The sequence below is a fragment of the Emydura macquarii genome, unplaced genomic scaffold (genome assembly GCF_026122565.2).
Source record: "Emydura macquarii macquarii isolate MOO-44397 ecotype Brisbane River unplaced genomic scaffold, CSIRO-AGI_Emac_v2 contig_820, whole genome shotgun sequence".
Lineage (NCBI taxonomy): Eukaryota > Metazoa > Chordata > Testudines > Chelidae > Emydura > Emydura macquarii.
Window position 1 is genome coordinate 231,608 of NW_027130957.1, and position 26,229 is coordinate 257,836.

General features: G+C 41.0%; 1 protein-coding gene across 4 annotated transcripts in view; it reads right to left on the reverse strand.

Moving 5' to 3' along the window:
* PHACTR4 (phosphatase and actin regulator 4) overlaps positions 1-26,229 on the reverse strand; it is a 91,732-nt gene that overhangs the window by 48,446 nt on the left and 17,057 nt on the right. For 2 of the 4 annotated variants that reach the window (XM_067543253.1, XM_067543254.1), the window contains exon 2: positions 12,214-12,260. In XM_067543253.1, coding sequence (XP_067399354.1) covers positions 12,214-12,229 — 16 coding nt within the window. In that variant the 5' untranslated portion in view covers positions 12,230-12,260. Of the gene's footprint in view, positions 1-1,054; positions 1,255-10,137; positions 10,211-12,213; positions 12,261-26,229 lie in introns of those variants that run through there. The other 2 variants (XM_067543255.1, XM_067543256.1) reach the window with 2 other exon arrangements.

A 26,229-nucleotide genomic window follows, 5' to 3' on the forward strand; every position in this document is an offset into this window, starting at 1 on the left:
AGTCAGCCAGTCTGCCAGAGCCAGCCTAGAGCAAGGTGGGCCAGTTTTGCCTCTCTGTCTTGGAGAGCCTGTTTTCTCGCTCTGTGTTTTTGGTTCTTGTATGTTCGGGGTTTCTGGATTTTAAGAAAGAAAGTAATGTTGCATTGCAATCTTCTAGAAAAAGTATTTATCTAACTTTGGTACGTATGCTGTGAATATAACATTTCTCCTTGGGACCCTTCCGTGTTCCTGACAGCAGCATGCCCATTACTACAGATCAATTTTCTCAACTCAAAATCAGTGAACTATGATATACAAACCACTGGGAGAATAAGCCTCTCTGTAAGGATCAGACAGACTTGATTCCAGGAAGGGGCAGGATAGTGGGGGAAGAGAATAAGAAAATACAAATGGAGAGAGAAAGCTTGTACCAGACTCAGCGGAACAATCCCATTACAGAAGGCAAAAGCAGTATGCTCAATATTTCAGAGAGATAATGGAATTAATTTCATGTTCAGCATCATTTGATCCTGCTAATTGCAGAATTTCACTCCCAAGACCCTCCCATTGATTCGATGGGGGATGTCTTCCTCCCATCCCCATATGAAGCTTGTGTAATTCATTAGTGTCAGCATTTTCAAGTTAATTACATTCAGAGAGATATTTTCCTTTCCTCCCCAAAGCAAAATATTACCTAGTCCCCGCAATGAACTGGTGCTTCAGCCCAACAAGAGTCTGTCATCCCTACACCAAGGGACTGAGTATCTACCTGCTTAATTAGCACTATAGGGATTCTAAATCCTCCCATACTTTAGCCTTCCCTCCCCTCAGTAAGAAGGGAAGAACAATTTTTCCCGTGCAGTGATTTCTTCACTGCGCAACACCTCGTGCAGTCATTTAGATCAGTGCAAAGAATATAACATGCATTCGTGTAAGCACCTGCAGCGGTACAGGTCAATGGAGAATCAGGCCCATACAATTTAAAAAAAATCCTAAATAGAGAATTAAAAGTGGTGGAAAGTAGAGCCATTTATGGGTAAGATTTTAGTGTATTTCTTCATTTTATATTTGGTACCTTGGTATGGAGAGAGGAAGGAGAAAGAAGACCAACTGTCAAAAGTCTTCAAACTGGATTTACAGTTTCCAGAGGAATGCAATTATGGGGTTCACTGAATATCAGTAATTGTGACTTCTGTGGGTCTTTATGGATTCACGCCAGAAGGGGAAAAGGCTTGCCACAAACATCCAGGTTAGCTGGTATCCTCCCCTAGCTATGCAGTTTCTGTAGAATTAAAAGGACACACTTTGAAAATCTGAAGAAGCCCCCTCGAGTTTGAATTTATTCTCAGAACCTGAATATCAAGAAAAGCCTCCTGACATCCATGAAACAGACCCTCAAGGGGAGTTGAATCCACCCCATTGCTTGGAATTTAAAACCTAAATTGGACAACACAACAGATGTTCTCCACATTTGCAGGTATCCATCTTTAACTTCCATGATTCCACTAACCTTGTTTTGCGTATTAATGCATCTAGGAAAAAACAGAGAATAAAAGGAAGCATGCTATATTAGCACAAAGAAAATGGAACAGAGGAGCTCAGGACTCATTTCCGTGCTTCTAATGCCCCCAAAGAAAGATTTATCTTCATGCACTTTCAAATTCTTAGAAATGCACTTTAAAATGAGCCCTGAAGTGTCTGAAGATCAGATACTTCATTCACTGAGGTTTTCATTAGACTGCCCTGTCTGCAGATGCACTTGGACAAAAGGCACTTGAATAAGTGTTCAAAAGGACAAAAATGTATAGTCCATCATGCCAGGTTTACACTACAAACTCACATCACTATAAACTACATTGTGCAGGAGTTTGAAAAATCCACCCCCCCCCCCCCGAGTGACGTAGCTATACCGACCTAACCCCTGGTGTAGACAGTGCTATCGATAGGATGGCTTCTCCCATCTTCAGCCTCTCACAGAGGTGAATTAACCATGCCGACCGTGCAGGCTTTCCCATCAGCGCAGTACCATCTTCACTAAAGCAAAACAGTGGCACCGCTGCACTAGTGCAGCACTGTACATGTAGACAAGCCCTCAGTTCTGATCCCAAGGTCTTGTTCAAGAATCAGTCATGGAAAGGACAGCACAGGCTGTGTTTACTCTTCCTTTAAGCCACTCCTAAGAGAGATGACATGGAGGAAGAGTCTTTCACTTTTATATGAACACCTTGAAATAAACGCACAAGGTAATATTTATTGTTGCTATTAAAACATTTTCAAATTAAAGGATACTTCAGAGAAAATGATGATAAACATCCCAAACTCCCCCTGTGGAAGGTAACTTGCCCTTTGTGAATCAGATTACCACAAACTCATCTAACAGGGATCACTCCCTAATCTTCCGAACCTGTTTTCTTTGCCAGTTGATGACTCACTGGAAGGCAAGCCTTGTAAATTAATCCTTTATTGCAGCCACGCCATGGAAGCAGAGGGAAAAAAACAAAGCAAACAGTGCACAGGGTTGTTTCCTAGTCAGAGGGTGGTAACCACAAGGGAAATGTAAAGGGCGGAGCCTTGGTTTTTTCTCTGCAATATTCCTATTGAGAATGTTCAGAAATTATTAAATTCCACATTTCAAAGGGTAGGGGGAGAAGGCTTTTGTTCTGCAGCACAACAAGGATTATGTCTTTCTTACTCTTTCATCCCTATCCTCAAGCAATTATAACCTGTTGCCACCACTGTTTGGCTACAACTTCACCACAGGTTTGGTGGTGGTTGTTTTTTTAAATCATACTCCAGTTTCAGCTAACGTATTTGTTCATGGAAGATGCAAACACGCAGATCTGCCAATAAGGGCCCTGTTCTTCTAGTCTGATCTGTACAGGCAGACCTTTGCACCAATGTGACATCCCAGTGAAGTCAGCAGCTGCAGGATCAGGGTCTGCCTGCCCCATGGATCAAATTCCAGGACTGGAGGCAAAGTTACCAGCTTTTCTATACCAAAACCCTGGTTTTGCAGGAATTGCTATAGTCCTTTGGCAAACAGGTTCTGAACAGAGATTGTCAGCGACTTCTCATGAAAAGGAAAACAAGCAGAAAAATAGATATTTAGGAGGTAGATATTAGGCAAACCTTCACCTCTTTCAGCAGCTCTTTTACAAAGCAAAGGGGTGAATCTGACTCACTGACTACTAACAAGCCACTAAGGTTAAAAGTAAAGCCTTTCATTATAATTGGAGAGCTCATAAGAAAAATCAGACAAGAAAACTGTTTTCTCCCAGTTAAATATACCTATTCCATTTCTACAGCCTACAAACTGCAAAATAAGTAATGTCTGCCCTCTAGTGTTCCAACTGCACTGCTACCTGGCTATCAAATGCACCCAAATACACAACAGAAAATTTTTTGTAGGCATAGCAAGTTAGTCTTGAGCATGTTTACAAAGACATCCATTGAATGGATGCTGCAGGCTTTTTCCCAGTTGCACAGATGTCATTATACACACACACATCAAATCCAAGTCATGTACAAACACTAGATTATAAGTGAAAGGAAAGCAAACAGGTAGCACAAGATTCTCAAGTAAACTAGACCACATTATATCACACTTAATAGTTTTGCTGCCTGGTCTCCTGCTCCTCTGGGACTCTGTTTACTATTCAACTAGCACCATGAATGTGCATAATGCTGTATAGTACAGCTAGAGACTTAGCAGTATGAGGTAACAATCAGGACAAACAGGAGGCAATGGCAAAGAGAAGGATAGGAAGAGGAAGGATGAGGCTGTGCTGATCACTGAGTACATCCAGTTTTCTTCCAGATACAGTAACGTCTTCTCACAGAGGCTGCTTCAGACAGCCAAGCTTCGAAGCCAGCTCACTCTGCATGGACCAATCACTTAAGCAAGTGTTCTTAAGAAAGTTTGAGAATCCCGGACTTAATAGAACAGTGGCCTGCACTGTGACACAGGACTGGTCTTCTCTGCAGAGCTAACTCCGGCTCTTACTCAGGTTTTGTCCCTATCACAGCTCCAGTTCACACGTAAAACCCTCTCACCCAAGCATGATGGTGCTTTCAGCCTGGAGCAGCTGAGGGTATAGATTACAGCCCAAATGCTGCTTACAGCTCACTCTGCAGTAAGGACATAGGCTAAAACCACTTGAGTGCTGATAATCCTAGAATGCCTTCCCACAATTTTCCAGGTATCCAAAATGACAGACAAGTTATCCCACAATTCACTGGGGAAGAATTAGAGGGATCCATCCAGTTTACGTGCATCACTAAGAACCATGAAACATGACCCGAGAAGTTCTAGTAACACACTGGAGAGTGCAGCACCAGTGAGGACACAGCAACTTGAGTCTTGTTTTCCCATGTCCACTCACAACTGAGCTAGGCTAACCTTGGTGCTGAACACCTGGGGCCTTCTCTACAGTGAAGACCTAGCCACACAAATCAGAGGTCAACTTCCAGGCTAAATGGGAAATTCTGCCAAGATAGCACATTCAGCATTCAGGAGAGGGGATACACGAGCCCTGTGCAGTCTTCAACTAAGACAACGGACATCACAGCATTTCAAGATGAGATGAGAGGGATGTAAAAACCTCAGTAAATCATTAATCTAACCTGTACCTCAGCTCCCTTTCTGTAACCTTCACTATCTCCCAGGCATGTTGCAAGAATGAAATCTATTCATGACTAAGGCACTCTGATAGTACGGAGGAGGGTCAGATAAATACCTAGATAGGAGTCCACAAAGGATCCAGGACCCTCTTTTGTAACAGACCTTGAAGGCCAATGTCTGAAGCTTGAGTCTTGAGGCAGGCCACAAGGCCATTTAATAAAACTGAATTTAATTACTCAAATGAGTATGTAATTGGTTTTTAGAGAGACAGATTAATAAGGAACTCTTTATTATAGTAGAGTTTCTTATTAATCTAACCAAGCAATGGTCACTCCCGGCGTTAAATGTTGGCACTACTGTTAATGTCTTGTATAATGTGTCAATTACCAATCAGAATATAGTCACGTCATTCTTGTTCTTTGCATTTGGAGTGATCCATGTCCACCTCCTCTTGGCCTTCTTCTTAAACCAGTTGTTGCCAATGAACATTTCTTTTGTTTCCGCCCAAAGTTACCAGTCGCTCTGCTCGTGGATTCCATTTGCCTATGCCATATCTTCCTATGAACTTTTCACCTTCTTTCCCTCTTCTGACCTTAGAGTTGAAGTTTCCCATCACAATCGTATATGTGGATTTTTGAGCGAGGGTTTTCTCAAGTTCCTGGTAAAATTCTTCCACATCATCATCTTCACGTGTGCTTGTGGGAGCATAGATCTGGATAATCTTGAGGGCGCTGTTCTTGTTCATTTGGAGGTGTAGCTCACCAGTGTGTGGTGACAAACTTGCAGGAGATCATTTTTTGAGATCATTCCTTGTTGACGATAAAACTGATTCCTCCAACAGTCCTCATGCTTTCTCCTTTTCCCAATATGATGGTGCTTCCATCTTTCCACTTCACTTCCATCTCCTTTCTTTGTCATGTTTCATAGAGACCAAGGACATTCTCAGAAGCCAAAGAAGTTCAATTTACTTAAAAAGAAAACAACCAGGCGTACATGAGTTTAGGCCTCCGTCATTGTTGTGGGCCATTTAAGCACAGAGTTGTTGTGCAGAATAGGAGGGAAAAGTCTTTAGAAAATCAGGGAAGATGACTATTCTTTTAAAAAGGTAGTACAAGAAAATTCCACTTACCCAAAGTTCCCACTTAACCTGCATCCAAACTGAGGTTACTCCCCCCCCACCCCACATGACTCACCTAACGTAGTTAACTTCCCCATCTAAAACCTCCAGACAGGGAGGCTCTGGAAGCCAGCCAAGGAAAAAGGCAAAACTGGAAATAGAGTCTAGATCTTCTGAGTCCCACAATGATCTTCACTACTGTATACTTTATTCAAATTAAACTAAAGGTCAGTGCCAATATGTCCACAGCTTAGCCACTAAACCATGAAACCAGCTTAACTTGCACTTTCTCCAAGGCAGAACCATCTGTACAAACTGCTATTTGAAGTCATCGCTTTTTGATATACGTAACAGCTTTATCAGTCATTGGACACGGGGTATTGCAGAGTCATAAAGTCTCTAGAAACTCAGCAAATAACACTGCAATTCCCATTTCCAGAGCTGGAAAGAAAATAAACCAGAGTTCATACATTAACCTGGTTGCTGGTAATCTGTTAATTCATATTACAGTTTACACTATGCACATAATTTACAAAGCATCATAACACCATGATGGAATCATACCTCATGTCTTATGTAGGGTGGAAAAACCAACCCTTTTCACTATGAAACAAAGTACAATGACAGTCTTCTAACTGACTGCTTGCCATTTTTAAGGAGATTGGTGGGAAAGTGATTAACAGCCCTATGAGCCTTACCACTGTAGCATTCTAGTAGTCTGATAGTTCGTAAGTTACTTTGCTTTAAAGATCAAAACAGGAAACCATTCACAACAGTGACAGGACATCTCCAGATCTTTAGTCTAGCAACTCAGAATGGCATCTTCAGCTCTTTTGCACAGAAGCATGTAAACGTTTTCAGACAGATTTCCTCTCGATGTCCGTGCACAGTTAGTAAAAGTCAATTCTTATATCAACCTATAGGCAGCTGACTTCTAGTTAGACTTTTAATCATCACATGGGGATTCCCCACTTGGATGCTTTCTAATACAGTAGTAATACTAAAGCAAGTTCAAGAAACCTCTGGTTTCCAAATCAGAGGCAGCCCCTTCACCCAAGTCCCCTGGCAAACACAGAGAGTGGAGAGCAATGCATAATGCTGCACCATTTCTTTCCATTTTAAAGTGTAATATTTTCATGTAAAGGTAAGTGCTGGTCAAAGGAGCCAGATGGATAGCCCTGAAGATGGACTTCCTCCATTTTAGATCAGGAGACAACAAGCAGCAGAAGGGCAAGTATATCCCTCACACAATGTCCTGCTCAAAGTGCCTCAACTCTGAATCTGTAGTGACCATCATTAGAGCACAGAGAATAGTCTACCTGCCCAATTTAATCCTTAGCCCTTCTGCCCAAGAAGGTGACACTTAGTGCCACTTATCGCTGTGGTTCTTGTGGACTCCTCTTTCCACCAAATGCTGGATTGACACCGCCACCTCATTTCATACAAGCCATCAGTCAGCAGACGGTAACCTGCAGTCACTATTGACCTGGGCTGGATTCCCACTGGCAATCTAGCAGTCAAGTATTATATCCTATATCCAGTGTTTCTCAACCACTGGTCCATGGATCGGCACCAGTCCCTGAGATCTCCCTGACACAGTTTAGAAAAGCAGCAAGCTAGTCCCTGGCACCAAAAAGGTTGAGAAACACTACTATAAACCACTCCCTGATTTTTTTACAGCTGCTACCACAAATGGCTTCATAAACCCATCTGAATTTTCCTTTGTTATGTCAAGGTAAATACACAAAGGAACAGCAAGAAAAACACTGGCTGCTACATTTAAAGTGGGGGCAGAAAACATTTCTATTTGCTATGTTAATAATCTGTTTTGTTTTTCTCATAAAAAACTTTACCTGTCCTGAGTGTTCTGTTCTATCCAATCTACCACCTGCCTTACCTGGAGCCATCAAGCTTGGCAGGTTATGTTTAAAACAAGAAGCAGTGAGAAATCCCAGTGGGAAGATAAAATCCACACATACACCTCACCTAGCAGCCATACTGAAGTAAATGTTATTTTTAGCTATCTGCAGCAGAGGCAGTTGGAACACAATTGAAGCATCTCACGGAACAGGAACTGAACAGTCAAATCATTCTGGCCACCACAGTGCCTTTGTTACAGCATCCATCCTGTCTTTCAGCTAAATAATGTCTGCGGGGGAAAAATGATTAAAACCAGTCCTCCTGGCAGTCTAGTACTGAAACACCTCATAATACTCCGTTAATCTCTACTTCCCTTCAAACAGGATGGTTACTAGAAAGTGGGGACCAGTGTTTGTGTATTTAGATGAGCATGGCTTCCCCAAACACATATCTTAAACGGACGTACTAAAAACTTCATCATCCACACATGTAATAATTATACATTCCACTTACATGCTGCTTTTCACATGTGGCTCTCACGGCACCTCAAAGTATTATCCCCATTGTTGGGGATGAAGACAGAGGAATGAAGTAACTTGTCCAGTGCCATACAGGAAACCAGTGGCAGAGCTAGAAACTAGATGTGTGTGACCTGGCTACTAGCCTCCTCGTCTAACCAGACTATACTGCCTCCCAGAGAGATTAAACTCCCAAAAGCAATAGAAGATATTCATTATACTGGTTTCCTAATTTGAGGCCATGGAGTCTCAAACAAATTACCCATTAGCTTGCATAGAGGAGGAGAGGGAGGGGCATCAAGCACTCCCTACTGGCTGCTGCAAGCATATCTTAAATATGGGAGTAACTGGAAAGAGTGGCGTGGCAGGAAGTGAAGGGGGAAAGTCAAACTTGAATAAAGAAATGGGACAGAACAGCAATGTCAGCAGCAATATCTTCAGTGCTACCTCTGAGAAAGCAAGACAACTTCTTGGAAGATGCCTTCGGGTATAAAAGAGACTACACTACCCCCATATGCATTATCTGCTTCACAACAGCACAACACTACAGCTTCCCAGCATGCCTCACCCACCCTGAACACAGGTTCATAGCCTGGATGTAATAAGTAATAGTAATAAGATCCTTCATCAAGTTCTAGTTAAACTTCTAAGGACAGCAGTTCCATCAGAATTCTCTGCTCTCAAGACAGGAGAGCTAAAATGGTCCTCCCAATAATTGCCAAATTAAGGTCCTAGTCTCAAAAAGAAGCAAAATTTCTGATAGCAGAAAACCAAAGGTTTTCACAGGAACCATACAGTGATGCCACCCACAAACACTCCCCCATGGAAAAAAGATGGCAAACAAGCTCTGAGCAAGTGCTCAAAAATGGTTAGTTCAAATGCTATTGGAAAGTGAATTAGAGGTTTGTTTCCACATTATTTCATCCCAACACCATAGCAAAGTTTCCAAATAACCCTGGGCTTAAGGTGAAATTTCAACTGCAAAAAAGAGAGAGACTCAGATGCTTAAATTATTCATTTCTTATGATCACATTTACAGAACTACTATAGATAAAATGCTAGCTCTCAATCCCAGAAAAGATTCCTATGTTTTAAAAAAAAAAAAAAAACAGGATCCCAGATCAGCTAAATTAAGAGTGCCCAAGAACCTAGGTTATGCTTTCGGTGGGAGGGACTGGATGCTGATGTAGCGTGGGCTGGGAATGGAACAGCGGAAATATACTCTGAAAATAGAGTATGGATGTTAGCAAAACTTTGCCCTCAAAAAAATTGACCGGAAGAACCTGAGAAGGAAAAAAATAAATTAGCTGACTAAGTATTCCAATAATATTTTCCTTGACAGATCACTTGCATAGGTGGAATCTTTTCAAGGCCTCACAAAGAAGCTGGAGGACTTGGCCCATCATTTCTGGTTCATCGTTAGGTCTGTTTTGTTTCACTTGTTAGCTCCCATTCTCCAAGCTCACTCATGGTGTTAAATGTGGAAAGTGGGAAGCTGCAAGCTTCTCCCAACCCCAACACATGGAAAATGAATGCATGTGTGCACCCTATCTAGGATTTAATGCCACACTAGTCACCGGGGTGCCCCAGCAGCTACACAAGACCCTCTAGACCTCAATGGAAGAGCTGAGCTCCATACTAAACTAAAACTCTCCTATAACGGTCTACAGGGGATGCTCACAATAGCCTTTACTGATTATCATGAATTAAAATCTGAAGGCAGCAGCAAATCTGTCAGTTTTGATTAACTGGGGCAGTCAGCCAAAAGAAGCTTCCATCCGTATGCATGCATCAGTAGTGAAGTTTGGTGACTGAAAGGAATTATGATTAATTGTACAGTCTCAGTGGCCACTGGGGTGCACTGAAATGCTATTCAGAGCACACCACCTCTGAACATGTGCCAGTACAGTCAAAACAAAAGCCAGCAATGCAGTATTGTGAAGGTGGTTAATATACAACTGGTTAAGAAGAGGAATCTATCAAGCCACTAAGCGTCAGCACAGCTAGTCACACAGCTGTCCCAGTTAAAAGCTCAGCCTTACCTCATCTCCAGTCACAGTGCCGGGAATAGAACTCAGGAGTCCTGAATTTAGTAGCACTTGGAGAATGAACCTCCTTAAAAGCAAAGTAATTTTTTAAAAAATAATCAAAGTCCCATCTGTTTATTCTACCTCTTATTGTTTCTACCAATGCTAAAGATATAAACCAGTAGGTTTAAAGCTCACCAACAGGCTAAAACAAAATATAGGCAAGATCCTTTTAAGTAAAAAGTGCAAAATATAACCATTCTCGCACATGTACAGCTGAGTGTTCAAATGGGGAGATGGGAGTGATTCTAAATGGCTCAGGAAAAAGGTAATGAGATTTAGAGCCTTTCACCTCCAGGTCACTGGTTCAGACCAGGTCAGCAGTCAAGGTCAGGAGAGAGCTAGATTGGTTGTAATCTGATGGCTGCTTGCTGGACTTTATAAAAACAAATTTGAGGGGTAAGTCCAGCTGCCAATGGATGGCTTTTGTAACATGGACACAAACTGGTTGCTGGCGGTCTCAGCGGAGAGGCTCAGGATTAACAAGATAACGGAATCTGCTTTCCTGTCTGCCCAGAAGAGTCCCATCAGTGCCGGCTGAGGCATACTGGAGGGATGAAGGAAATTTGCATTGGTGCTGTCTGTACTGTGGTCTGTAGATAAATGGAAAGATTCCATCCCCATGGCCATCACTCCAGCATCTATTACCAGCACTGAAGTCACTTATTAAAAAAGTTGTCAGCTGCAGGTTAATCTAACATGGCCTAAAGCAATTTTTTTTGGGAGGAAAAGGGGAATAGCATGAACAAAGCATTCACGTTGCAGACTATCACAGTGCACAGCAATTACCAGGAATTTTAGCCCAAGCAGTTTCTATGCATATTCACTTTGGCACAGATAGAAGGCCTTAACTGAGCCATTAGGGTCCAGCAGACCAGTTTCCCCAAAGTCCTACCCTGGCCTTCACACGAAGGGCTGCTGCCATTGTGGCATTAAGATAATGCTACTGTTGAGCATCGCTCAATTTCTTAATTAAGGGTGGTATAATTTGCCTCCACAAGGATGGCCCACAGGCAAGATTTGTGGTCATGCAACTTTACTACTTATGTCACAGCTTATTACAAACCGCAAGTTAGCCAATAAATGGCTGGCATTTAAATGTAATTTAATTATAGAGACTTTCGAAAAGGGGCCCTTATATATCCCGTGCCAAGCTGAGCATAATCTTTGCTATGACTTCATCTTAAGTGATTCACCATATAAGATGTTAGCTGACAGCCATGGAATGAAGTAACACCATACACTTCAGTGGGATGCAAGGTGAAATGCACCCGGAGAGAGAGAGAGAGAGAGACAGACAGACAAATACACACACACACTCCCTCTGATGAAGAGAAGATTAAATGTTTGCAAAAAAGCAGTTTCTAGCCAGGTGGCTGACTTTTTTTATTGCCTAGTGACAATATTTTTAGTCATTCAGAGAAAAGCCACTAAAGCCTTTATATGATGCAGGTCTCTACCACTTGAACTGTGGCCAAATCCACTTTGCATCACAGGTTAGGTTTAACGAACATGTTGTTCAGTTTGCCTCAAGGCAAGTCATGCAGTGCCTAAGGCAATTACATCTTTTGCATGGCAGCACGGTCTCAGGGAATAAATATGGAGCTAAAAACTCCTGCATTCTAAGTCGTCTTTCCACAGAACTGCAGTGCGGCTTTGGACAAGCTTCAGTTTCCCCATCTGTAAAACAGTAATGGCTACTTGCCTGTAAGGTGCATTACGGATTGCAGAATCAAATTCTGATCCCCTTCTCCTGTGAGATCCACAGGGTCTTTGATAAAGTTAGTTCAAATTTGCAACATTTTAACTGATCAGAATCTGGTCTTGTGCTGCACAGGCACTAAACAGCATTAATATATTTGCTTGACTATTCTTATCTTTTTGGTTGTCTTTTGTCCTACCATCTGGACATTTATGGTTCAAGACCCAGAAATTAAGGAAGTACCATTTCATTATGAAAATGAAGGAGAACCAAGGCTGAAGGAAAACAGACCAACAAACTATAGTATAGGAATCCAGGGGGGTACTTACCAGTGTTTTCTTCCATTCCTGTGGTACACTAGCTTTCTGGAAAATTCCTACAAAGAGAGAAAACAAGTTGTAAGCACAAGTTGATAACAGACAGACCTGAGTTTTACCAAAGTTTTGGTCTACTTTAGCTTTCCTATCAATAGTGGCCAACAGAGAAGTCTTTAACCAACAGCCAGGGAACCAAGACCCCAGGTTAGGAAACCGTATCTGGCAATTTTGAGATGAGAGAAAGACACTGACATCCAACCCTTTGGTGCAAAAGCATGACAAGTCCTATTCTGGTGAACTAATTCCAGAGAGCTTCAGATTTCCAAATGCTGTGGGTTTGAATAATTCTCTTTTGTTGCTGTTCCATGAAATTGGCAACACAGCACAGAAAGCACATGCATCATCTCCGCTACCCACCTCAAATATTGCAAGTCAAAATAGGAGACAGCAGTACTGGCAGATTCAAAATCTGCTCCAGGAGAGTGCAAGTCTGGGAAACCTTGCCTTTTCAGCACTAGTGCCGGAGCGCTAGCCATCCCATAATACGAATATATTTGCAAGATAAAAATGAAAGCTATTAACACCCCTTTAACCTCCCAGTACTATGTATGTGGGGTATGTTTTGCATATGAAAGCTACTATGCAGTGGACAAGTTAAAATATAAAACTATATCTTTATTAACAAATAAAGTGTCAAACACTTCTTCCATAGATAAACCATGGTTGCATCCTCAAGGCAGGTGTACCTTAACCTATAAACAGGATGGATAAAAATTGATGATTTTAAAAAAATTAACATAAGATCTATTTAAATTGCCTTTTTAAAATAAATCTATATTAGATGTAAAAGTGAAAATTTAAGTTAAGGCCTAAAATAATAACCTATTAAAATCATTTAAATTAATTACAAAAAAATAATATTAAGCTGTACGTGTTTGCTGTCAAGTTTTAAAGAAAGTCAAACCACTGAACTGGTGCAAGTCACTGGCTAAGCACCTGAAACCAGAGTTTGTTGAAGTGACAGACCAGATTTTGACAGAAGTAGCCTCTTCTGCAGGGGAAGAGAGAATATTTTCTTTATTTTAATTTATCCAACTAGTTCAGTTCAATGAGTAATTTATTTGAAGTTCAGGAACAAACAGGGAATTGAAAAAGTAGGAAAGTTTGCTGTCCTCTTCCAATCGATGAATAAAAACTAGGTGTGAGACAATGAGATCTCCATGGTCTAAAACCTTGAATGATACGGTGACCAGAAACAATCAATTCAATTAATTACCTGCAGATAATGCTTCCATCAATAAATCAGTCCATTTTAAATGCAAAATATGATTATTTTGTTAATTTTTTTCTTATGTATCCAGCACAATTAAGGGAGTTTTATTTAATTTTTAAAAAGAATCCTGTTTTTCTACATTTTTAATTACATTTGAATTTCCATCCGCACAGTGCTTGACACAAATCACAAGTAAAACGTTAAGCCCAGGAAAGAAGAATGGCATCATTTACCATCTTCTAACATCATAAAAAATGGAAAAATTAAGAATCTAAATAAATGCAAGTTAAGCTATATAATTTTTTTAATAACTGTATACAGATACAGCATATCCTCATGCTTATCAGAAAGGAGCACCAAATTTAGCATAAAGGCAATTTTTAGTTGCAAATCAACATATTTTAATGGTTACCAACCATCAGAATCAATCTTCCTTTAGGAAAAGAACCAAAAAGTACAAGTGCAAAACACAATTAAAATTGGTTATTTAAATCAAGGTTTTCTGCTTGCTGATTTAAGTCATGATTAAAATCAGCAATTTTAAAATTGTTTTGATTTAAATCAATCCACCCTGCCTATAAAAATGAGAACATTTCATTGCTTACCTAGAGAGAATGGAAAAGGTCATGAAGGACGCTTTTAGAAACCATATGAGATGGTGTATTTAGCTGTGACACTCTGACTATGTTTCCCAGACATGAAGAAGAGCTCTGTGTAAACTCAAAAGCTTGCTTCTCACCAACAGAAGTTGGTCCAATGAAAGATATTACGTCACCCACCTTGTCTCTCAGATATGAATTTAGTCATGTTGGGGTACGATAAATTAAGAATGAAAAGGAACTATGCTGGAAAACAGCTTTCTTATAGAGATTCTTTAGATAGAGAAAGTTCTGAACAGAGATGCGGAGGGCTGAACAGTGAACCTTCACTGAAGTACACTTATTTATACAGACCATAAATGTGCTTGGTGCTTTAATGCAGTGTTGTAGCTGTGTTGGCCCAATGAAAGATATTACCTCACCCACCTTTTCTCTCTTGGTGCTTTAAAACAATGCTGAGTTCCTAAGTACAACAGAAGTTGATGAAAACACGGAGGGGTTGAGGAAAGATGCTGACTGATAAATGCCTCAAAAGTTACATGGGAAGTTTAGGGTCTCACTGACCCAAATGACTTCCTAAAGACACAACTTTTCAACCGTGCAAACTGCATCACCACTTCACACACTCACTTTATCAATTCAATCTATGCCTTAGCACCTTGCAACATGAAACAGATCTTTCACTATCATCAGTCAAGAAGTGCTAGTTGGCCAGGCCAGGCATGCCATGAGATTCCCCACCTTGACAAATTCCTCAGTTTTAGAAGGTGTATTCCGTTTGTGCTACTGTCCCAAGATAGAGGAGACTAATAGCCTTACCCACACCGTGGTCGGAACAGTGTTTGAACAAGATGTTGCAAGAAGAGCTTTAAACATGGCTTCCTTGAACTGTATAGGCAGGAACTCCTTTCAGTCAGACAATCATGCCCTAGTCTACCAATACTTCTGGCAGTTTTGACACCATCCAGCATTGTTTAGACAGGAAAAAAAAGTCTGTCCACAATGACCAGGAAAACCATGCCAGAACTTTATTTGCACAACCAAGTTTAAACTGTTCTCACCATGCTATGCATAATGTCTGTCCCATCCCCATGAGTCAGCACGCACAGACCCAGGTGGAGCAGGCCACACTGAATTTCTTTGTTAAAAATCTCAACACTTCCAGCCAAGAAAGTCCATTAGCATTAAAATGTGTAACTCCTAGCTCCATGTCATATGGCTGTCTTGGAAGACACTTCACAATGATACCATCTGCAAGGACCAGAACGAATGCTACACACTTCTAACTATGAGAGGTAGTAACCTCACCCATTTTACAAACCCCTTACCCAAAAAAATAGATCTAACACTTTCATCTCAGAGTGAAAATCTTCAGCTAGCAAGGGCTGGGTGGTGGAGGGCATTTGTAGGTCAAGTCACCATACCTGCTGTCTTGTGAGCCTTATAGAAAAGGGAAGGCAGGAGAGGAACGGAAACAGACACATCAATGCTATTTTCACCTAGCACAGTCAAATTATAACATCTCTCCAAGCACCCAGGGATTTCAGTTTCATTTCCTTTTCAAGTATGTTCTCCACAGGCTGCACTCACTCAGCTTTGCTTACTCCACGGTGCATATTTGTGCTTGGAATATTAATCCTTTCAGTCCCCTGCCCCTGCTGGATGCTCCAAGAACATCTGTCACAAAACCTAGTAAGGCACTGCTGGAAGCCACATTTGCCTACATTAAGGAGGATTCTCCCTAGTGCAGCACTAAAACCAAAATCTTCTAGTTATTACAGAACAGGTATAAACAAAAGCACTCATATGAGCGAAGGGCAATATGATCTAATAGTTAGAGGAAGAAGCAGTAGAGTCCAGATTCCTAAATTCTACTCCTGGCTCAGCCACACAACTGAAGGAGCTGAAACAGGTCACTTGACATCTATGCTTCCACTTAGGAACACGGAAATTACCACAAAGGATCAGAACAGCGGTCCAGCTAGTTCCGCATCCTGTTTCCAACAGTGGCTAATACTAGCTACTTCAGACAAAGAACTTCTGCAGTAAACAGTCACGGGATAATCTGCCCCTAAGGAAAGTTTCCTCCTACCCCCAATAGAGGTTGGCTTATGCTCTCATGCCAGAGGATTTGTAGCCCTCAGAAAAATGAGTTATTAAAAGAATACATACTATAAGGACTCTGGATATTCTTGTTATCCAGATAAACGTTCAAGTCCTTTTTCAAAATCCTGCTATTGGCCTCAATGACATTCTGTAGCAATGAATCCACAAGGTGAATTGTGTATTGTTAGAAAAGGAGTTTCTTTTTATCAGTTCTGAATACGCCACCTTCCAATTTTATTGGAAGTCCCTTGTTGTGTTATGAGACAAGGGGGAATAGACGTGCTGTCTTCCTTGCCTATATTATTCATTATTTTGTATACTTCTTGCAAGGACTATGGGGAATAAACAGGAAGAACTGGAAGTATTAGTACATAAGCTAAATTATAATTTAATTGGTATCACAGAGACTTGGTAAGATAAGTCTCATGACTGCAGTATTGGTATAGAGAGATATAGCTTGAAAGGACAAACAATACATGTTCACTACATGTTAAGCCACTAGTTTCCATACAGATTTAACATTTTGATAATTGGCTCTCCATGCAAATGGTGTAAAAAAGAAAGAATAAGATTCCGTGACTTCCAGAGACATTTACTGCTTCAGACTTGGGGTAGGGGGCCTCACGCAGCTCCCAGCCCCTGAGGAGGGGATCCAGACATCCTTGCCGCTATGGGCGGCAGGGTGTCCTTGCAGTTCCTAGCTGCCATGGGCCCCCCGCAGCTCCCTGCTGCTGTAGGCAGCTGGGGGACAGACCCAGAGCGGGGGTCCCCCCAGCTCCAAATCCTGGAGGTGGCAGGGGCACTGCAGACATGGAGCTCCCTGGCATTCTGAACCACGTGGGCAGCGGGGGTCCCGTAGCTGCCAGCTGAGGCAAGCTCTTACCAGTCCCACAGCAGGGTTGGGGCTCTCATCACCCCAGTGAGCCCCATTTTGTCAGGTTATTTTTTAGTAAAAGCCAGGGACAGGTCACCGGCTTTGTGAATTTTTGTTCATTGCCTGTGACCTGTCCCTGACTTTTACTAAAAATAACCGTGACAAAATCTTAACCTTAAGTAAGTATCACTTTACACCAGCATCATAGCTACCAGTGGATGGAACGGAAGAGTAAAGCAATGACAGTTTATAAAGTGAAAGGGGTTTACAATCCGAGCTGTTGCTGCCGTTTGGATTTTGTTAGCCTTGTTTTCACTGTACTGCCAATACAGGCCTTGGACTAGAAAAACTAGTTAACTGCCTTTCACTAGATGATAAGTTGTGCAGAACTGTCTCTCAATAGCAGTGTGGGATGTTTTTTTTAACTGAATAAGGCAAATACACCGTGCATGCAATTTCTCACATACGATTCCATTGGAAACAAAATCAGATTCCCCTCCTTCCTGGCAAAAATAGGATCTTTTGGATGTGCGCGTTGTTTTTTGGTAAAAGACATTTGCAGCATGCAGTAGTCTGAAAGTCCAAGTGTTTGAGTTCACTGAACAAGCTCTATTTACCAAGCCTCAACATAAAAAAGTCAACACAGTCAAAAGGAAAGCATGGCAGAGAACTAAAGCATGAGCTCCTCAACACTGAAATAAGTAATCTTCACTCTGGACTATTTTATTCAGCTTTCAGTGTTGCAGGATTTATGGGCAGTTCTATGCCTGTTAGCTAGTTTTGCTGTTGGGTTTTTAAGTGCTTTTTGAAGCGTGTTTAAGAATTTGGTGCTGTGAACTGTGACAGACTAACCTTCCTGGAAGTGGAAGTCCTGGATTTATCCACAAAACAGATGCAGCATGGGCAGCGATAGTGCAAGCTTCCCCATACACTGTCCAGTGAATGCAATTTTAATCTCTTATAGGAATGACCATCTCCAGGAGCATGAGGTACTTTAGTCTCCAAATTCATTTAACCCTTTGTCCCTCTGCTTATAAGCCTCCCAATTGCTGTGGTAACTGTACAGTGCAGATATCTGCACCATAGAAACAGCCTGATACCCCACTTTGTGTCTTACAGGCTTCTAAAGAGCTGCCAGTGGCAAATGATCCATCTGGGCAGATCTGCATGCATGGCTTTTGAAAGACAGACACCAACCTGGATTGTATTTGAACTAGTGATCTAGACATGAAAGGCTTTATAAATCCTTGACAATACTGAACCAACAAATCCTTTCCAACCAATATATTTGAAACTGTTTTTTAATCTGAAGTAAAAGGACCTTTTAAGTCCACTGACAAAAGTGATTTCTGGTGTCCCTCTACTCTGATAGTCTCCATGAAACTTCAAGACAACCACACAAACAAACGTTCAAGTCCCCTGAACTGCTATTGCTTTCCCTAGAATATTGCTGCAGATGTATCTACAGCTGGCAGGTTATTACATGTCCAAGAATACAGATGACATTAAGACGACCGCATTCTTGAAGTTCTTCTTTAAGCGGTGAGAATACAAACCGTTGGTAAACAGAAATTGTTAGCCAGGAAAAATATTTCACAATTGACTAGATTTTAGCTTCCTCAGCGGAGGACTCAAAAATAAATGAACAATGAAAACATTTAAACCACAATACTCAAACAAAATCCCTTACACACCAGAAAATTATGTTGTGCAAAATGATAATTCCAGAGACCAGACTAGAGGAACATATGAGCACTAAAATAAAACAGCTGGACTGAACAAACTGGTAGCCTGACAGCAAGGATCAGAGATTAGAACTCAAACTGGGCCACAGACTCAAGTAGTAGAAAGAAACATGGATAATTACTATATTAAGGTTTATTTAAGATGTAGTCTACTTTGATGAGTACTGTAGCCATAAAACTGCTACACAATAAACTAATCTGTCCTGCCTATTACCCCAAAATATTGTGACATTTCTAGTGGTCCGAAGCAAGGTATTTCATAGGTTTCATCTACATTCTGAAAGCAAAGGGAAGTGAAAGGGAAAGAAGCTGTATAGTTTGTACATAATGATTCCATGCAGAAGCCTAGTTATCCTACTGTCGTGCTCTCTCTTCTGCACTGTGGCACTTAGTGAAATGAACCAGCCACTTCTGATTGCCAATGTATGCTGGCTGTACTCTAAAACGAGCAAATGAATATTTCAGTGCAGCTTATTTTCCTGAAATCTAATTTGTGCCTTCCATGCCTCCCCCTTCCAAAGAGCATGAATTCACACAGCCATCTCTAGAGGTCAATGGAGTTTGAAATCAGAAATTACATCATTGTTGCTTAGGCCATGCCTCTGGGAAATGGAGTGGTAAGTTAGCAAGTCTCATGAGTGCAGTTATAAACAGGTATTTTTCTTAACATGGGCTCTGCCTCTGAAAGGCAAGAACCCAACTCTGCACCAGACAACGGTTTGTATAAATAAATGAGTGCAGGAACAGTAAGCATAAAGGAGCAGCTTGTATGAGCAGTAAATATCTAGAGCTCAATTCACCTTCATAAATCAGTGGAAGGGAAAAGTTACGAACAGTACCCATTCTTCTGTTCTATGAAAATTCAAAACACTAAGTAGTGTCCGGAAAGATTTTTGTTTTGTTTTTTTAATTTATATACAAAGGTGAGCCACAACATGGAGATTATAAGGATCACATCTAACATTTCAGATTCAAACCTGAGCATCGATATCCAGCCAGTTAACATACTGGTTTTTGAATGTCATTTTTCCACGAGCATTCCAATCTTCATGCACAGACAATGCAGATTTCAGTCAAACAGTACAACAAGATTTGTAAAGATTTTCTTGGAAGTTAAAATGTAATGTTTTAAATATTCAACTGCGTATATAATGATCTATCCTTATACCACACCTTTTGGAGAATTTCAAAGTGCTTTTCAAACCCATCACACCACAGTCTGCTGCTACCTCTAAGATGAATGGAATAAACAGTTCTTTAAAAACATAGAACAGCACCACAGGTAGTGAGCATGAAATGCCATCTCTAGTTCAGACTTCAGAGGGATTTTAAGTAAGCAAAATTTCGTCAGGATACTGGATTTTTAGTGACAAGTGGTCAGGTCCTTGATTTTACATCTCCTACAAAAGATGCCATCTCCAGCTGCACAGTCCCCTAGCATCATCCGTACACTAAAAGTATCAATTCAAAAGGAAGAATACCACCTCGTAGAATATCATATTACTTCCTGTAGCAACTAGATGTTTCTTTCAGATCCTCATCAAACCACTGACCTGGCCTGACCCTATGTTTAGTATGTAGTCTGGCCTGATCATCTCAGAGCACCAAGCATCATGGATGCATTTTATATACAATACATATATTGATGTCTGTTTACAAGACTTCAGTACATGGATTGATGTGTAATTCATTGGTATGAGATCACATTTGTGAGTTATGAGACTGAACTAGACAATGCTGCCAAAGGCTTTGTCTAGGCCTTGTCTACAGTACACTAGCAGGTTCTCCTGGAATAAGGTCGGGTGTGAATTTAAAGTTGCGGAATAGGAGTGTCCACAAACAGGGAGCTGTTCCGGAATAGCTGTGATGGTCAATTTTCCCTTGTAGACAAGCCCCAGAATGGGAGTTAAAGATGTGATGTTAGATCATGTTAGCTAGGTTGTTCTAACTAAAACCTTCCAAAACACTAGTCAAGCCAAGGCACGCTATACCTCCATGTGCACTAAACTGGCCAAGTTAAAGCCTACAGGGGCCTACCCTTTAACTTGAGCAGTTTAGCACACAATAACGTACAGCTTGCTTTCACTTGACTAGCGTTTTTGAAGGTGTTAGATAGCTCCACCTAACACAGACAATATAACTTTAATTCCTAGTTTAGAGAAAGCCAAAGTTACCAAGACCCACCCCAGGAAAAAACAGGGAGCAGATGGCATGGCAGATTTCAGCACATTTGCCCAACTATACATACTTTTTTCTACATAAGCCATGAGGTAATGCAACTTCATATTTGGTACACTTATTTTTTACTCTATATAGTTAAACAGTTATTTTTTTGTTTTCAGCCAGGCGAAGTGAAACAGAAGGGGGCCGTCCAAGACAATCATCCCCTTTGTTAGCTTTCATCTATTTTTGAATACAGAACTGGGCCCATGGCAAGAAGGAAGGAACCATTATCCTTTGAAACAGTAAAGGCCATGTTAACAACTTTCCAGGAGCTCAAAGGCTCCATCTCATTGGCAAAATATCTGTTTTAAATGGGTATATGCTTTTGAAATGGTAGATGAAGCCACAACATTTGTTTACACATGTACGTGCCTTGGTATATGAAAAAAGATGGCTTGTTTGGATTCACCAGGAAGGAAAACCTCCAGCTTACAGATGAACTCAGCCTACAATTACATGGGGAGCATCCACGGGCTGCATTTCTGATTACGCGTTGCATGTGTACTTTGGGCAACGTACCATTCACTCTTGCACTATAACATTTACCCAACATGTACGTAATGATAGGGCTGCAAATTTCTGTTTGGCTTCTGTACTAACCACTCTAGCCTCAGTTCTGTGGTTTTCATTTCTGTCAAACTCTCAGTGAAAACAAAGTGATTGGGTGTATGTTCTAGTGCTGTGGTAGTGCCACTACAGTTATGACTGGAGAGACAATTTCATTTGAAACCACTGTTTCCAACCTGAAATTGTTCCATTCTTATTTTCAAGCAACATGAGGGTAGATTGTTTTGTGCCCCCCCCCCCCTTTTTTTCAAATGTGTCAGAGTTTGTTCATTCACTTGAGTTACCAGAGCACAGAGTAAATTGCCTCTCTCCTGCATCCACTCAATGCTCCTCAGATCATGTAGAATGGGAAGCCTGCAAATCTAGTAAGGACAGCCGAGTAGCATGCTGCTCTTTTAAGACCCTAGCTGTGCTACAGATTTTTGTTGAGCATTAATATAGTTGACTCCCTGGAGATCATGCCTAGATACACTATGGATAATAAATGAGCGGTACTGCACAGGGGAATATCCTGAAACGTACTGCACCATGTGAAATAAACTCACAATTCTCTGCCTCTTGCGTCAGCAGCTAAGGCAAAATGGGATACTACCAATATAGCCACAGCTGTACAGCATGAGAAGACAACATTGCTATGCCAAGAGAAGAGATACTGTGTGGACAAATTGTCCCCCATGATAGTTGTAACCATATCAGAAAAGCACAGAAGACGCTGGTTACACTTAAAAGAGTTCTACGCCTAGTGTAGGCTATTGCCCTGTATGTCTTGGCTACCTCTCTTCTGGAGCTACAAAGTATTGAGACCCAGAAGAGAATCCAGAGATGACTGCCAGCTAAGAATACCAAGCTCATAGGCAAGCTTGCACCAAGCCAAATATGAGGCTCACCTGAACCCCAAGACACTCCAGAAGAGTCAAGAGCAACTTAAGTTGGTGGACGAACCTGTTAATGTTGGATGTGCCTTGAAACTGAATCTGCAAGTCAACCATTTGTGCTTTACCTGGAGACTAAGAGGCTTGCCTATTCATTCCTTTATTGTGTGCATGACTTCTCTCTGGGATGAATACATTCGAGCAAATAATCTGATTAGACCCTATGATCGAATGGCTACCCACTCAAGTAAGTACAAGGGCACTTTTAACTGAATTTCATGTTGAAAACAACACTGCCATCACTTTCTGAAGAAAATTCAAACACAAAGACTGATCAATGCAGTTACAGATGTGAATTGGAAATGTACAAAGTCATTCCTCAAGTTAACACAGCTCACAGCTATTCTGCACATAAATCTATGCCTTAACAGTAGGCACATGGGAACATTCATTTTTAATAATTAACTTTGGTGCTTGGAAATTGCCAATAGTTCTGTCACTAACATAGAATCCTATGCAAAAAAACAACACCTGAGTGCAAGTCAAAGCAACTGGGTTTAAAGCCTCACTAGTAAAGCAGAGCTCCAGAACCAACCTTGGGCAGTCAGCTGTAGTGCTACCTTTCTCCTCTCATTATATCACAATAACTTACAGACAAGAGTGATCAGAGTCAAGTGCTTTACAATGTCAAAATAGCATCAAACAGCACACACACTTAGGACTTGTCTACACTTGAAATGCTACAGTGACACAGCTGCAGCTGCACCTGCCGTAGCGCTTCAGCATACACACTACCTATGCTGGCGGAAGAACACCTCCCACCAGTGTAGGTAATCCACCTCCCCAAGAGGTGGTAGCTAGGTCAACGGAAGGATTCTTCTATTCACCTAGTGCTCTCTGCACAGGGATTTAGGTCGGCTTAACTACATCGCTCAGGAGTGTGGATTTTTCACACACCAACGTAGCTGGGTCGAGCTAATTTTCTAGTGTAGACCAGCCCGCAATTGTATTCGTGCCCTGCAACCATTGTGTTAAATAAAATCATCTGAGTAAAGTGGGATGAGTAGAGAAAGGGTACTGACGGAGATCAACACCATCAGAGTTTCAACAGTTCTGACAGATTTAGGATATGTCCACACTGCATTCCAGGGGTCTGAATGCTGCACTGTTAGACGTATCCCAGCTAGCTTTGATCTAGCTAGGTAACAGCAGCAGTGAAGCTGCAGCAGCATGGACTCCAGCACATGCTAGGTGCTCAAGAACACATCCAAGGTTCCGGGTGGACTTATACAGCCTATGATGTAGTCTGTGCTACTGTGTCTTCACTATTACTGTACCTCAAGCTAACTTTGCCCTGGCTAGCTCAAGTATGTCTACATGTGCTGCACTCACACCCCGACTGCAGTTCAGATGAACTCTTAGTGAACAAGATTGCTACCAAAATCCATACGGTGCAACCAATGGGATGTACAATAGTCAAAATAAACCGGTAGAAGTAACACATTTCCTCTAACAAGCGCATATTTGTGATCATCAGTTCAGTGGCCTAAATACCAGTACAAGCAGTAAGATTTTAAACGTTAACAGTGTCTAGCACTTCAACCCAAAATCTGACATTCCTTGAAACTGTTCTGATCTTATGCAGGTGAGTCTTTCAGATAGTTTTAGGAAACCATCCAAATCCCCTGTTATTTAGAACTGGAGAAAAACACAGTTCTGTTCTCAAACTCCCTCTATAGGTTTTGCAGAAACCAGTGACATTCTTCCCAGAGACATACGAGCACCATTATATTGATGCACACAAGAGAGCTACGATCATTTGAAATGCCACTAGAAACAGTGTATATTACATCTTCTTTTTATCATTCTTTCATAGTTCCAGTCACTATGACATCCGGATGCCTCACAATTTAAACATGAGAATACAAATTACAGAATTCATCTATATTAGCAGCTCAATAAGCCATGATTGCCCCTTTTCTACTACACACAGGGTCGCTCGTCCAGCATAATAATTAGTCAAACATCTGATTGAACAAGCAAGCCTTACATCATTACCCTTTAGACAGGTAAACTGGTACTGACAAAGTGAGCAGGTTCAACAATTAAGCGAGGGCCCATCTATCGAGAATGCCTTGCCACCAGAGCTGCAAAGTCAAACCTCAGAAACCACTTTCAAACGGGCCCAGCAAATTAACCACTCAGATGGGATATGGGGAAGACTCAGTCCTTCCAACAGATTTTTATTTCCAAGGTCCCACCTACACTAATAGGCTGCAACCCAAGACCAAATTAAAACATGGTTCACTGTTCAAACAAAACCACATCATATTTTGAAAATGCAACTGGATTGTGTTACAGCCACGTAACGTCCAGAAGAGTTAGTATTATTTAAACAGGCAAGATGAACCCATGTTGAGGAACTACTAGGTTGTAACTGGAACTGGGGAAACTAACAATGTAAAAATTCAAATTCCCCATTTGTAACATGGGGGTAATAATAACGACCTCTTTTGTAAAGAGCTTTGATATTTACAGAAGAGAACTACTATAGAAGAGTTAACGTGATAATTAGACTGTAAGCTCTTTGAGGCAAGGACCATCTTTTTGTTGTGTTTGTACAGCTCCTAGCACAATGGTCCATGACTGGGGCTCCTAAGTGTGACGATAATACAAATAATGTATTTATATACACTTAAAAGTGTCCTTAAAAGATGCAGTAATATCTAGCAATTTGCTACATGAGACTGGAAGTCAAGACTTCTAGGCTCTACTCCCAGATCTTGCCCTGACTCTGACACACCTTGGATGATTCACTTTATTCATCCAAGAATATGATTTCACTTCAACACCTCATAAGACAATTACAGTAAGCTGCAGCGTGCTTAGAAATCCTGAGAAGTGTAATTAATTTAAAACCCAAATATATAAAATGGTAAAGTAATCTTAAAGAAATGAGCATAGTAAACTACAGCTAAGGTTAACAACTTGCTGCCCATTCTCCTATACAGAACTCTTCAATAGGTCTTTTATTCTCCTTGAATTCTGTGTCCTCGGACATCAGAGCAAGAGCAGGTTCACAATCAAAAAAGAGCACAACTGACCCATACAAGTTATCTGTAGCAAACTTAACAACAAGGCTGCAATCTACTGAGCCAACAAGGTCATTTTTTTATACACCGGGGGTGAGGCGGGGGAATGGTTAAATGTACCACTCCCTCACAAAACAATTTTAAAAGCAGAAAGCCGAAGCTACTGTTAAGACCTTATGCAGGGATTTGAACCATATTAATACAACTTTAATAATTTGTACTCAATACCTCATGCATATTAAAGTATTTTTTTCCTCTCAGATAAAATATTTAAGATTTGTTTTAGGAAATAAAGTTTTTCCTAACGTGTGCTTAACATCAGGCCCATACCCATATTTAGGCACCTAAATAAGTGGCCTGATTTTCAGAGCTTCCAAGCATCCAAAACTTCAAGGAGAGTTACAAGTGACTATGGAAATTAAAACTGTTTTTTTAGCAGTCTAAATATTGATACATACCTTAACTTCAGAAAATCAAATCTGAAAATTCTGACCAGTGTTTGGGCCCATAAGAGGAAAGCTGAAGTCATACTCTGGTGCAGTTATCCACTGTCGGGTAAGTGAATTCATTTTGAGTAAGTGAAAGCTGGTAGCAGTCTCGCAGAAATTAAGCCCCGTGATACACCACCTACTTGTTTATTTTTTTTTAGAGGCGGCACCAAACGGTAAAAGAGTTCT